Source organism: Eptesicus fuscus, chromosome 9 (assembly GCF_027574615.1).
Source record: "Eptesicus fuscus isolate TK198812 chromosome 9, DD_ASM_mEF_20220401, whole genome shotgun sequence".
Taxonomy (NCBI): domain Eukaryota; kingdom Metazoa; phylum Chordata; class Mammalia; order Chiroptera; family Vespertilionidae; genus Eptesicus; species Eptesicus fuscus.
The window spans coordinates 102,245,398-102,260,704 of NC_072481.1; the positions used below are offsets into that span (position 1 = coordinate 102,245,398).

The 15,307-nt window shown below is 38.3% G+C and overlaps 1 protein-coding gene and 1 pseudogene across 1 annotated transcript in view; one reads left to right on the forward strand and one right to left on the reverse strand.

Annotated features, from left to right (window-relative positions):
* ATR (ATR serine/threonine kinase) overlaps positions 1–15,307 on the reverse strand; it is a 165,966-nt gene that overhangs the window by 74,045 nt on the left and 76,614 nt on the right. Inside the window, exons 25-27 of the mRNA XM_008158576.2 lie at positions 7,372–7,492; positions 5,833–5,970; positions 2,296–2,506 (exon numbers count right to left, since the gene is read on the reverse strand). Coding sequence (XP_008156798.2) covers positions 2,296–2,506; positions 5,833–5,970; positions 7,372–7,492 — 470 coding nt within the window. The remainder of the gene's footprint in view (positions 1–2,295; positions 2,507–5,832; positions 5,971–7,371; positions 7,493–15,307) is intronic.
* Positions 7,561–14,290, forward strand: LOC129150187 (serum response factor-binding protein 1-like; annotated as a pseudogene).

Consider the following 15,307-nt stretch of genomic DNA (forward strand, 5'->3'; position numbering starts at 1 on the left):
GAGCCCACAACTCAGGCATGTGCCCTTGACTGGAATGGAAACTGGGACCCTTCAGTCCACAGGCTGACGCACTATCCACTGAGCCAAACTAGCTAACGCATATTATTTCTAATAATGAATCATAATAGTATGTAGAAAACAGGAAACAGAAATGAATTCTTCCAAAATTTAAAAAATCAAGATAGTAAATTTAAGAGAAATTATATTTAAAATAAGACCCTTACTTCCATCAATATTTGTATATAATTTTAAATTATAAGAAATGCTAAAGATATATTTTAGAAGTATTACAAATACTGTCGTTAAAATCTATAATTTTCATTCAAATGTTAGTAGAAATGGTTTTAACAGAGTTCATACTTGGTTTAATAGCCCCATTTTTACATGTAGAAACAGGTACAAACATTTAAGCATTAAACTAATGTAAAATATATTAGCCATATTCCAGAGGAAAAAATATTCTCCCAAATAGGTAATTATTTGCCAGTTCAAAAAATTTTACAAAAATAAACTATTGTGCTTAACAGGACGGTATGCACTTCCATAGGTATAGGAACAAGAGAGAAATGCCCAGAAACTGAGAACTGTGTAAGTGAAGACCACTTTAAGAGTTGTTAGTCAGTTGTTTTTTCAATTAGCCTCAAAGCCTGGGGGGAAAACACATACTATCCATTAAAATGGCTGAGATATACAGAAGCAGACAGATTACATATTTCATCTACTTGCAATAAGAATGAAAAAAAAGGTTAATAACATAATTAATAACATAATTCTTCTCACCAACTGCTCATATCAGAGGCAGGTGTCATTTCTAGCTCTAGTAAAATTCTCCTTTTAGTCACCTTAGTGGGAATTGTAATATCACAGGAAAAAAATGAGAACAGTAGTAAGTACAGCAGGGTGTAGTGTAGTAACATGTATTAAAGCACATCTGGAGAATTGCTGGATACCAAACAGTGCCAGAAACAGGAAAACAAAAAGGATAAAATGAATGAACTGAAGAAAAAGTCCATGAAATTAAAATCTCTTTTGAAATTCAAAACTTAATTGTGAAAAAGATTGCAAAAAGTATAGTAAAACCTTGATATAAAGGACTAATTTGGGCGAGAAAGTGTGTCCGTTAAAGCTGAAAGTCCATTATATAATAATATAGGTTTTCCGAATGTATATGTTAAAAAATTGACAAATTAGTTTACCTGTTTTTACTTATGTAGACACGTTTGTGTAATTAAAATTAAGTATGTATAAAAAGTTTAATTTCACAAAACGTTTTCTACATGTATTACCGTAATTTTAAATTTATACTGAATAGATCTAGTAGACGTGCGCCTTGAATAAACAAATGCACACGGCTGGTGTGTGCCTTAGTGCACTGGGAACATCAGCCTGCTGGAGTTAAAACTGCTGTAGAAAGTCAGGCCAGGTGACAACAGAGCCAATTACCGCATGCAGTGCAGGTGATCATGTGCTGATCATTCCCCAAACATTCACAGGGGTGACTCTTGGATTGAAATAGGTAGACTACAGTTGTGGATATGTAATATTTACTTATATTACGGAAACTAGTGTTTTTTCCAACATATGGCCTATTTGTAATTTGTTAAAAATGACAGTGAATTAATAACAAAACAAAAAAATAACCTGTTAATGTAATTATAAGCAAATCTTGGTTAAAAGCATTTAAAAATTAATAGGGTGTTAATTTTCACTTATGACATATAGACTGGAAATTCTGCCCATTAATCGAGGTCCACAGCACTCTCTTCGGCAGTACATATACTAAAATTGACATCCACAGAATCGAGGATTTACTGTATTTCACAAGTGTAAAAGGACAAAGAACACTTCACTACATATATATGTATATGCATGTATATGCAGATATATATGTACATACATGTAAATACACTGAGGTGGCATGCAGTAAGTGAGTTAACAATGAGGGGTGGGTTAGTAACAATATTAACTAAGCATTCATTTCACACTTTACAATTTATATATTCATCATCTTATTTAATCCTCAATCTACTAAAAGAGATAATATTAATACTATCTTATAAAAAGAAAAATTAGGTAAGTGTCTTGCCCAATGAAATGAGACTGAGAACTTAAAGAGAGGTTTCTAATTATAAATTCACTACATTTTCTCAGTGAAAAGGCCACACACACACAAAAAAAAGGAGGCAAAAATATATAGGTCTTTTAAAAGCTAATGCTTAAATTACAGAACTGATACAGAAAGGAGCTAATTTGTTAATAATGAAGATTAAAAAATAAACAGAAGTTATGACTCACCCATTGAGTCTACCTTATCTCTGTTTGATTTGCTTGGTGGAAATTTCTCAGCATTCAGTGCCTGAAATTTGTGCCTTGACCATTGTGTGAGATGGTCAATCATAGAGAATACAGTCTGTGTACTAAGTTGACACAGGTCAGATGCACTGTATTGGGTATTTATAGTATGTTGGTCATCATGCTTTAGAACTGCCATAATTTCTGCATAAACCTGAGAAGAAATAATTTATAATTAATAATATGTCTACATAATAATTTTACTAGTATCCTATATAATAAAGAGGTAATATGCAAATTAACACTCATGCCCTTACAAGATGACTGCCTACCACCAGGCCGGCAGGGGGGTTAGTGAGGGACGACCAAACGACTGAACAGCAGGCTGCGTGGGCAACCAGGCCGGCAGGGGGGTTAGAGAGGGACGACCAAACGACTGAACAAGCAGGCTGTGTGGGATGACAAGGCTGGTGGGGGAGCCATGAGGGGCAACCAGGCCAGCAGAGGGGGACAGTTGGAGGCGACCAGGCTGGCAGGGGGAGGGCAGTAAGAGGCGACCAGGCCAGTGGGGGGGGACGGACAGTTAGGGGAGACCAGGCTGGTGGGGAGTGCAGTTGGGGGCGACCAGGCTGGCAGGGGGGGGCAGTTGGGGGCAATTAGGCTGATATGGGGGGCAGTGAGGGGCGACTAGGCCAGTGGGAGGGCAGTTGGGGGCAACCAGACCAGCAGGGGGAGGCAGTTAGGGGCAACCAGGCCGGCAGATCGGGGCAGTTGGGGGTGACCAGGCAGGTGCGGGGGGGGGGGGGGGGCGTGCAGTAAGGGGTGACCAGGCCAGCAGGGGAGGGGGAAGTTAGGAGCAACCAGGCTGGCAGGGAGGGGGCAGCTGGAGGCGACCTGGCTGGCAGAGGGGGGGAAAGTTAGGGGAGACGAGGATGGCAGGGGGGGCAGTTAGGGGTGATCAGGCCGGCATGCAGAGGCAGTGAGGGGTGATCAGGTCGGCAAGGGGGGGGCAGTTAGTGGCGACCAGGCAGGTGAGCAATTAGGAGCCAGCAGTCCAGGATTGTGAGAGGGATGTCCGACTGCCGGTTTAGGCCCAATCCCAAGGATAGGGCCTAAACCGGCAGTCGGACATCCCCCAAGGGGTCCCAGACTGGAGAGTGCAGGCTGGGCTGAGAGAGACCCCTCCCCCCCACACACGAATTTCATGCACCAGCCCTCTAGTCTAATATATATGACTAAGCATTCTAAGGCAACAACTAAAAAAACCCCCACCATAGATTAATAATAAATTAGTTTTCTCATTTATAGTTAAAGCCAATAAAAAGAAAACCTACTGTAAAAGAGTAATAAATGTAAACATAAAAATATTTTAAAATTCTTTTAGATCAGTGGTTTTTAACCAGTGTGCCATGGCACACTGCTGTACTGCCAAGAATTTTTAAAACACGGAATACCTCACTATTTAGCCAGGGGCACTGAACTCTTTTCCCTTAGATTGTCAAACAAAAAAAAGTTACAACAGCCAACATAATATCCATCTTGTGTGAATGAACAAAATCTACCTATTTTCTTTTTTAGATTGGCACAATATATATTTTTTGGTGTGCCACAGAATTTGAATAATTAGTTTATGTATGCCATGAGAAAAAAAAGGTTGAAAGTCGCTGTTCTAGATTATACAATAAATTATAATGAAACTATTTATAACTAGTAGCAAAAACTTAAAACAATATCTCACACTACCCACAAAATCAATTTCAGAGTAATTAAAGGGCTAAAAAAAAAATTAAAAGGATTTTTTAAAATGTAGGAAATATGTTTATGACATTTAATTAAGAGAAGTCATATAAAAGGCTTAAAATTAAAAAATTATGAGATTGATGAAGTTGGCATTATATTTTAAATCTTTCCATGTAAAAGGTATAAACAAAGGTTAAAAAGAAAACAACTAACTGGGTAAGATTTTTGAAAGATATGAACTGGCACAAATTGGCACCCAGAATATATACAGAACTCCTACCAATTAATTAAAAAGGACACCCACATATCCCAAATAAGTAATGGGCTATGACTAGATAATTTATAGAAAAGTAATCATAATGGCCAACAAACATAACTACTGGGAATAATAAAAACACAAATTAAAACATAAAATGTCCTTTTTTTTACCCATGATGTTGCCTAAAATTTAAATGTTTGAAAATATCAAATACTGGCAAGTGTATGGGAAATGGATAGACTTGTGAAGTGCAGGTAGGATTATAATCTGTATGAACATTTACAGTCTCTAATTAAAGTATTAAATTTTAAAATATTAAATATACTATATAATCCAACAGACCTACTTTTTGGAATCCACCCTAAACACACATACACAAACATTTCCACAATTAAGAATTGCCATGATGCTCACCATAGCATTGTTTGTAAAAGCAAAACATTGGAAATAATCATTATTATTACTAGAGGCCCGATGCACAAAGATTCATGCAAGAATGGGCCTTCCTTCCCCGGGCTGCCGGCAGCACCTCTGCTCTGGCCCAGAGCCACCTTTCTGCTCCAGCCCGGAGCTGCCTTTCCGCCTTCCCACGCTGCCCAGAGTCCAGAAGCGGCTGGGGTGGTGCGGAACGCCTGCGTCGTCGCCATGGCAACAACACAAGCATCCCGCCCTGTCCCAAGGGCCTGTGTATGCAAATTAACCCGCCATCTTTGTTGGGTTAATTATGCATACTCACTCCTGATTGGTTGGTGGGCGTCACAAAGGTACGGTCAATTAGCATGTAACTCTTTTATTAGGTAGATGGCAATATTTAAATAAATCATGGTACAACTATAAAATGGAAATATACTATATAGCACTAATAAAAGGTAGCACACTGTCTCTCTTAATTAATTAAAGAAAGCAAATTGCAGAACAATACCTACAATATGATACTACCATAAAAAAACAAAACAGAATCAACTGCATTAAAAAAAAAAAGCCTGAAAAAATATACATCAAATTAATTAGCAGTAATGACCTCTGAAGATTTAGGATTAGGATAGTAATCAAAGAGTACACTTTGATTTATTTGTATATAATTTTTACATCAAGAACATAGTAATATGCTACTTCTGCTATTAAAAAGAAACATTTTAAAGTGCTATATGTATGTACGTACACACACACACACACACACACACAAACATTTGAATTTACAAAAAATTGAATTTATAAAATATAAAAATCGTAATAAAATATCCTCCTTCCCCTACCCTAATTCACAGTACCATTTCGCCAGAAAAACCACTATTAATAGTTTCTTATGTATCCTTCTCAAAAGTTCTGTGAATATTTGGGTATATATTTTATATACTTTCTAAGTTTCTGCACTAAGAATTATATAATTTTTTTATAAATAATAGGTTAAAGAGGATACTGTATGCCTTTAGACATGTACATTCATAGTATTGATTTACATTTCCTACTAATAAGTATCCTTCCTAATATATTGGACAAATGTTTGGACAAAGAGACCCAAGTAAAATAATCTCTCTCACCTCCTGCTGATCTTCTTGATTACAACCCAACAACACATACACTAAAATATGTGGAAGAAGATAGATGGTAACCTTGAAATCATGCTTCATCATAATGCTACAGCAGGTGAAAATTTTACTGGCAAGATCATGCCGAACCTGTAAACTCAATGGTTGAAGGAAAGTGAGTAATTTTAATGTCAAAGAAAAACATTTGAGATTATTTATTATTGCAGAGTAGGTTCTCTCTTATAGAAAGAGAGGAATATGCACTCAACCAAGGCAGCTTTCAGATCCCTGCCTCTCTTTTTAGTCTAAACACCCCCAAGTGCCTGAACTACTGAGATCTCCTTAGGCAATACAGATACCTGGGCTGCCAACTACCTCAGTATAGTTCATAATGTATACCATGTTTTGTTACAGATTAACTTCCTTATAGTTCATAATGTATACCATGTTTTGTTACAGATTAACTTCCTTATAGTTCATAATGTATACCATGTTTTGTTACAGATTAACTTCCTTATAGTTCATAATGTATACCATGTTTTGTTACAGATTAACTTCCTTGATTACAGTATATTTTACTTAGCTAACATTATGTTTAGAGCATTAATTCCCTGAGCACATAGATGAGTAAAATAACGAAAAAGAATGCTCTGGGCCAATTAAACATATGGTTAACATTTTAATAAGTAATAAACAGTGATTAACTATAGGAGAAAAAATTTTTAATAGAAAATTAAATTACTTGGGGTTAGAGTCAAATTTTATTAATATGACCTAACCTTTGATTTACCTATAGTACTATTCTCTTAAAAATTTTATAGCTTTCCTTCTTCAAATATAAATGCTTCACTTAAAAAAAAATCTAAACAATTCCATTGTTAGAAGTAATTATGTTCTACATTTCACATATATTTTCAGTGTTTATAAAAAATGACAGAAATTTTCTTTAAATTACCAATATAAGTTATTATAATAATATTTAAACACTAAGAGAAATATGAATTTTTTAAAAGTTGTGGATTTTAAATATGCCTTAAATATTTTCTTGGAAAACAGAATGCCTTTTTGCCTGTGGGCATGTAAAAATTTCATATCAGAACTATACCTCTATTTTTCCATGAAATTTCAACTTTTTAAAATCTTTATTTTTATTTTGGGGCAAGTTCAGATTGTGTATCTTCTTTTAAAAATAACAAATAAAGGGAAACATATCTTTTATTACATAAAGAATCTTTTTATTAAGTAATGAACTCTGATAAAGTATTAACTTCCTTTTAAACAGTATTTTACAACTTGAACAAACATAAAGTAATAACGTTTACAAACACGTAAGACCATAGTAATTTGATAAAACAATGATCTCCTTACTCAGAAACTGGTAGCAATAGAGAAATTGTTACTCTTTATTAGTAAATATTTTCTACAAAAATTTCTATCACTGACAATACAAATATTTCAATGCCTCCTGTGTGTGCAATGTATTCAGATAGATGTTCTCATTTCCTTTAGAATTTCTGTTCAGGGAACAAATTCTTAACAGAATTCTCTTACCTTTGTTATAAGATAACCTGCCCAAGATGCTGACCATTCTGCAAAGTTATTACCTAATTTACTTAAGTAAATTGGCTTCTTTACTCCAGACCAATCTGTTGACTTCTGAGAACTCTTGTATCTGTAATTTTGAAAATTTGTATATTGAAAAAAATATAATTATATAACAATCTGTTAAGATCTTTAATGATGTTGGCCCAGAAAGCAAGTCACTACAGATTGATTCATTTGCCTCTCAGCATAACCATTATTACTTGTCTCATTTTCAGTTCTTATAAGTATATATCTAGTATCACATGATCTCACTCATCTAGGGGAAATAATGAACAACATAGACTGATGAACAAGAACAGACCCAGAAACAAGGAGGCATCGATCGGACTGTCGGGCCTCAGAGGGAGGGTAGGGGAGTGTGGGGGTAAGGGGGCGAGATCAACCAAAGGACTTGTGTGAATGCATATGAGCCTAACCAGTGGTCACGGACAACAGGGGGGTGGGGGCATGTGTGGGGAGGGGGGTGGGATGGGAATGGGGGAGATGAGGACAAATATGTGATACCTTAATCAATAAAGAAATTTAAAAAATAAAAACAAAAAAACAAACAAAAAAAGATCTTTAATAAAAAAAGTTGAAGAAACTATCAAATCTTCCACTGACTATCCCACTAGTGCTTTGCCTTTACTGAAATCTAATTAAAGATACTACTTTTCCTATATCTTTCTTTTTAAATTTACTTATTGGTTTTGAGAAAGGAAGAGAGACAGGGAGAAAGAGAGAAGAGAGAGAAACATTGATTTGTTGTTCCACTTATTTATGCATTCATTGGCTGATTCTTGTAGGTGCCCTGACCAGAATCGAACCTGCAATATTGGCTTTAACCAACTGAGCTACCTGGCCAGGGCTTTTCTACATTCTTTTTAATGGTGGGGTGCGAGGTCATTCTTAATACATGTCAAATACGTCAAAGGATTCCAGTCGGCCTCCTCTTCCTTTCAGATCCTTTGAATGCCTTTCTTATCTTCTGTAAGAAAGATCTTTTCTTTTGAGCTTCAAGTCACTCAGGAATACTATTCTCTTCTCTATTCTTCATTAATGGCATCTACCAAATTCATTGATTATCAAGCTCATTAGTAACTTTAGTACAATGCTCAGTGTTTTCTTTCTTCCCCAAGTCTTATCATCCTGAGAGGCTTCAATGTCTGGATGGACATCTAATCAAACTTGAAACTTCTCAATGACTTTCTCCTCTACTTTATCAGGACACCCTGGCCATTACAAAGAAACTTCATCACTATCAAAATAAAGTACTTAAACGCTTTACTCTATGGCTACAGTTTCCCAAATTTCCAGTTCTTTCACCCAGTTACTCTAATACAGATTTTCCATCTCACTGAGATCTCTTATCCCTTGACCCAACTAAACTCTCCTTATCTATAATACCTTCCTTTCATTACCTCTTTCTCCAACCAGCTTGGTTTTCACGGTCCTTTACTTCAAGCACTCCCTTGATAACATCCTCTACCATTCTACTGCCACAGTGTCTCTATCAGCTGTACTCATTTGCCAACCTCCAAACCTTGAGTCAATCTAAATGTTTGCTTTCACTGTAATGATATCCAGGCCACTGGACCAATAGCAGAAAAACACTCAATTGCTTATGAGGTCAGTACTACTATATATTCTTAATTTTCAACATCGGTGCATCTTTCTACAGCCCAGAAATCCTTTTGAGCTTTGCATATTAGCTCTCTCCTGTTTTCCCCAGTGGCTATGTCAAATCCTCTCTCCCAATTATATCTATACCAGCTCCACAGCCACTTGCACCAACAGTGTCATTTTCTTTTTGTTTTTTTTAATATATTTTATTGATTTTTCACAGAGTGGAAAGGAGAGGGACAGAAAGCCAGAAACATCGATGAGAGAGAAACATCGACCAGCTGCCTCCTGCACATCCCCCACTGGGGACGTGCCCGCAACCAATGTACATGCCCTTGACCGGAATCGAACCTGGGACCTTTCGGTCCGCAGGCCGACGCTCTATCCACTGAGCCAAACCGGTTTTGGCAACAGTGTCATTTTCTATACCTCATATTTCACGGAGAAAATAAACCATTGCTTCCCATAATCACATCTGTAAACTTAGCAGAGTTATATCCATGATTTAATCTTCCCCTATTACAAAGGAAAATATTTTACTTCCTCTAGGTCTAATCACCCATTAGGAATATGGCTATCATCCTCAGGCTATATCAATGATCAATTCTCCTCCCTAACTTCAATATGATCCTATTTGCAGCTCAGCATTAACATTTAAATATGTTCAAATAGCTCTTACCTTACTACATGTGTGTAGCTTTTGAGGGGAGGGGGTTGCTTGTCAATCTCCAATTAAGGTTAGGAAATGAGAAATATAATAAATGCCCTATACTCAAGGTCCCCAGCAAACATTATGTATTTCATCATATTTTAAGTATCTAAAAAAAACCAGAAGATCCAATAATCTCTCAATTAACCATAACTATTTTGAATAATCCTATCTAATAATAGACAAATATGCAAATTGACCATACCTACAACACACCCACAAAGCCACACCCACCATCCAATCAGAGCGAGTATGCAAATTAACCCAAACCAAGATGGCTACAGCCACAGAGAGTAAGGTTTCCTAGGTAACAGAGGAAGCCAAGCTTTCTGCCAGCCCTTGCCAGGCCTAAGCCTCCACTCAAGCTACAAAGTTTCAATTATAGAAGGTAAACAAATTCAAACAAATGGCGGCAGAATGGAGCTTGAGAGAGCAGGCCAGGGTTGCCGTCGGCAACAGGGGAAGCAAAGCTTTCCGCACACCCTGGCCGGGCCCACCCGCTTAAGGCAACAAAGTTTCAATTATAACCTCAACACAAATGGCTACCGGCCTCGGAGGGAGCCCCAGGCTTGGCTGCGCTCCAGGCTACAAAATTTCAATTGTAGAAGGAAAATAAATTCCAGATACCAGGGCCTCCACTTGGGTTGCCAGGGGGCGTGGCCGGCCTGCAAACCACCACAGGCCCCTCGCTCAGGCCGCCCCAGCCCCCAAGGGAACCCCCACCTGATCCGGGGCACCCTTCAGGGCAAACCAGCTGGCCCCCACCCCTGTACCAGGCCTCTATCCTATCTAATAAAAGAGTAATATGCAGATTTGATCATCACTGCAACACACAATATAGCTGCCCCCATGGGGTCAAAGATCCTTCCCCCATGTGGACACAAGATGGCCACCACAAGATGGCCAGCAGGAGAGGACAGTTGGGAGGCACCCAGCCTGCAAGGGAGGGCAGTTGAGAGGGACCAAGCCTGCAAGGGAGGGCAGTTGGAGGTGATCAACCCTGCAGGAGAGGGCAGTTAGGGGTGACCAGGCTGGCAGAGGAGGGAAGTTGGGGGCAAACAGGTTGGCAGCAGAGTGGTTAGGGGGTGATCAGGCTGGCAGGCAGAAGCGGTTAGGGGCAATCAGGAAGGCAGGTAGGCAAGCAGTTGGGAGCCAGCAGTCCTGGATTGTGAGAGGGATGTCCGACTGCCCATTTAGGCCCGATCCCAGTGGGTGGGATTGGGCCTAAACGGGCAATCGGACATCCCTTGAGGGGTCCCAGATTGGAAAGGGTACAGGCTGGGCTGAGGGACAACCCCCCTCTGTGCACGAATTTTGTGCACCGGGCCTCTAGTCTTAAATATAATTCTCTAAATGACTTTACCAAGCTTTATAATAAACTTAGCAAGAAAACTACTAATATTAGTATTCAAGCCAGATTCTACTTAGCCACAGCCAAATTTTTTTCTGAAAATTATTTTGATGGCAACTTTAAACTGTAGTTCTAAGTTCTAAAAATAAAATCTCCCAAAGACAGTCATAATTTAATCTAATTTTAGTGATTGCATATTAATACCCCAAATGAAAAAAATATGTTAAAGGAGAATATAGAAATTTAGGGCACCAAAACCAAAAATATGGTTTTAGGAAATTCTTTATTATTCCCAGGCCCTATGAAGCATATATCAAGAAGTCTAAGCTATAAAAGTGACCTATTTCTTAATCTGGCATCTTAATGTTTTATTTTGTTTTTAAATATGTTTTTATTAATTTCAGAGAGAGAGAGACAGACACATTGATCAGTTGCCTCCTGCCTGCCCCCTACTGGGGATCAGCAGCCGGGGCATGTGCCCAGACAGGGAATGGCACCTGTGACCTCCCGGTGCATGGGACAATGCTCAACCGACTGAGCCACACCAGCCAGGCACCTCGGTGTTTTGTACAAAAGCTTTTAAACAAATTTCCATTAAAACTGCCCCTCTAATGACCTTTTATTTTTATGAGTACAATTTCAATGAGCAGATCCCAGCCAGATATATCTCCTAACTTTCCACCATTGAGAGACCTCTTAGAGGTTCCTTCAAGGTCTCAGACATAAAAGAAGAAGGATCATAAGAATTCTCATTGCTTTGCTAAGATCACTCTTAAAAATGACCACTGAAATGCTGCTTCTTATGAAAGAACTAGAGGCCCAGTGCATGGATTCATTCACCAGTGGGGTCCCTCGACCTGGCCTGCGCCCTCTTGCAAGTCCAGGAGCTCTCGGGGGACGTCTGACTCCCAGCTTAGACCCGCTCCCCAGGCGGAGCGGACCTAAGCCGGGAGTTGGACATCCTTAGCGCTGCCACGGAGGTTGGAAAGGCTCCTGACACCACCGCTGCGCTCTCCAGCCATGAGCCAGGCTTCTGGCTGAGTGGCGCTCCCCCTGTGGGAGTGCACTGAATGCCAGGGGGCAGCTCCTGCATTGAGAATCTTCCCCCTGGTGGTCAGTGCACGTAATAGCAACCGGTCATTCTGCCATTCGGTCAATTTGAATGAAAATTGTAAAAGCCTGATTTTAATGTGACTGAAAGAGCAATTGCCAGATTATCAATGTACCCTCTTCTGAAGGAAAAAACAGATGTGCTAAAAGCTTGTGTCAAAACCTTTAAAGATCCAAGACAAAATGATACTGAAGTTAAGTCATCAAAAAATGCTTCAGACAAAATTCATTCCAAGGACACTTCATATTCAAATGATGATGCTATTAAGTTACAGCATGAAGGAACTATTATCAGTGAGCAAAACGACAAAGAAGCTAAAATATTGGCAATGAAATCAATAAATAGTACAAAAGGAAAAACAGCCATGATGGAACATGGACCCAAAACAATCGACATTCCAAATTCTCCACTAAAGAATTCTGTAGTTCCCTCTGAATCCCAGAAGACACCTGCTGACCCCAAAATGAAAATGTTTTATCAAACCACACAAAAAAAGTCCAACAGCTCACTTGGTGGTAACAGTGATGATGAATTACATGAAGAAGAGAAGGAGTATTCTGATGACAGCATAGAAGAAAGGCTTTACAGTCTTCCTGTCGGAAGCCAGTTCCAGCAGCATGTCATAATTGCAAGAGTTTCAACAAAAGGTTGATGGAACTTGGGGACTCAACAAGGGCTGAGTCACATATGTTATTACCTGTTGGGAATGGCTGAAAGGCATTTCCCCAAACCTGAAAAGGATGATTGTTTGCTGCCAGACAGCTCAGGGCATCTTAATCTACATGCTATTGCCTCCTACTGGCCAAACACCTGAACAGCCGTAAGCTATTCCCCAATCTGACAACGCTTCTGTACAGAAACCCTACCCTTTGAAGTGTATATCTCCACCTTGCCTTAGGATAATTTGTGTTAATAAAAAGCAAGGGGTCCTGAGACAAGAAGGACTTAGTTTCTTTAGCTAGGCTCCTCTGACCCCCAATGACTTTCAAAATTATCTTTCATCTCTGGACTCTTACTCAAGTTACACACAGCCTTTCTCCAGATTGCTGAACCCTTCTTAATGCGGAACAAGAACCCCGGCATCTTCCATGTCCAAGGACAGTGACAGTGGTGATTTATTCCTTCATCGGAAAAGTCAGACAGGCATGAAACAAAGAAAGCAGTTGACGTGCTTCAGTTTTGAAACAAAATCCCCACCAAGTGTTTCCTGAATAAGATATACTTGAAACTCATCAGGGTATAAAAATGACAAAAACGAACCAAGTACAGAATCAAGGAAGTTTGAATCACAGCTTTTCCAAGGCCCTAAAGACTTTAAAATAAATTACAGAGAACAGGCTCAGAGAAAAGCAAAATGAATGTCAGCTCAAGGATCAGTTTTAAGAGTGCACAAAGAGGACCTGAAAATACAAAACAGACATAGCTGCCTCAGCATCATCATGGGAAGCAAAACAATAAAAAAATTGCTATGTTTCAAGGGGGAAAAATTACATCTGATGATTGATTAGTACTTTCTGAACTTTTCCATCTAAAAATTCTTTTTCTTCTTTTTGATTTTTACCAGCCCATTGTTTAAACTCATATTTGAAGAAGTCTCTTTGGAGAGGCCTAGAATAAGTTTGTTGTTGTCTTTATTTCTCTTTTTTAAGTGTGTTCATGTTATGTTTATACAAACCTTCCACTAATCAACTACATACATTGGTTTTTATTTCAGAGGAAGAGAGAGGGGGAGAGAAATAGAAACATCAATGATGAGAATCATTGATCAGCTGCCTCCAACACACCCCACACAGGGGATTGAGCACTCAATCTGGGCACGTGCCCTGACTGGGAGTCGGAACTTTGACCTCCTATTTCATAGGTCAACACAGCCACTGAGCCATGCTGACCAGGCTCATAAATTGGTTTTTAAAAATATGCTCAGACTGTTCCTTGTTTGTTTATTTGTTATTCCTCACCCAAGGATATTTTTCCATTGATTTTTTATTATTTTATTTATTTAATCTTTTTTTTTTGTTTGGAAAGTATTACATAGGTCCCCTTTTTTCCCCATTAACCTCTCCCAGTTCCTGTCCCCATCCCCAGGCCCTGACCACCCCATAGTCTGTGTCATGGTTTATGCATATATACATACAAGTACATTGGTTGATCACTTCCCACCCACCCTCCCCTGTCTTCCCTCTGAGGTTCAACAGTCTGTCCATTTAATTTTTAGAGAGTGGAAGGTAGGGGGAGAGATAGAGAAACATCGATGTGAGAGAAACACATCAACTGATTGCCTCTTGCATGCACCCTGACCAGGATCAAGCCTGCAACTGAAGTATGTGCCCTTGACTGGAATCGAACCCGGGACCCTTCAGTCTGCAGGCTGGCGCTCTATCCACTGAGCCAAACTGGCTAGAGCCAGACTGTTCCCTTTATAAAATAATTTTAAGATTATAACTCTCAGATTTCCTCATTTGTGCTTATCATGAAATGTATCTAAATAGATATGTGTTTCTTTGCTTTGAAAATAAATGTTGAGGTACATTTCAAATAATAATAGAAAAATATAAGGAAATTTAAGCTATTTAAAATAGATCACCTCTGCTAAAAGTTATTCTTGTTAGCAAAACTAAGATTAAGATAGTAATGCTTATTATGGGTATACATATAATAAACTATACAAATAAGTATAATTTTTATTATAGCTTTAAAAAAAGTAGAGGTAGAAAATGTCTTCATGAGGAGAAACTGGCTAGGATTGAAAATATGTTATCTCTAATTGAGATTACCTTTAAACTCTTAAATTTCTGTATTAATTACACCTTGCAAAAGCTTCAACTCATATTTAATTTAAAGTAGATTCTTCCAAAATACTATGTTAGCTGAATTTTAAAAAAGTCAATCCTTTTAACTTCAATAAGCATGACTAAATATTTAAAATTACAGAATTTAACTAATGGGCAAACTGTACTTTCATTTTAACAAAATTATAAATAAACATATCACAGTGGAAAACACATACTAAAACATATTAAAAAACTTTGAATGCTAAAAGAATATATCAAAAATAAAATTAACTTTATGCAGTTAAAAACAATGTTATGAAAATAGTTTTAATGAGTCC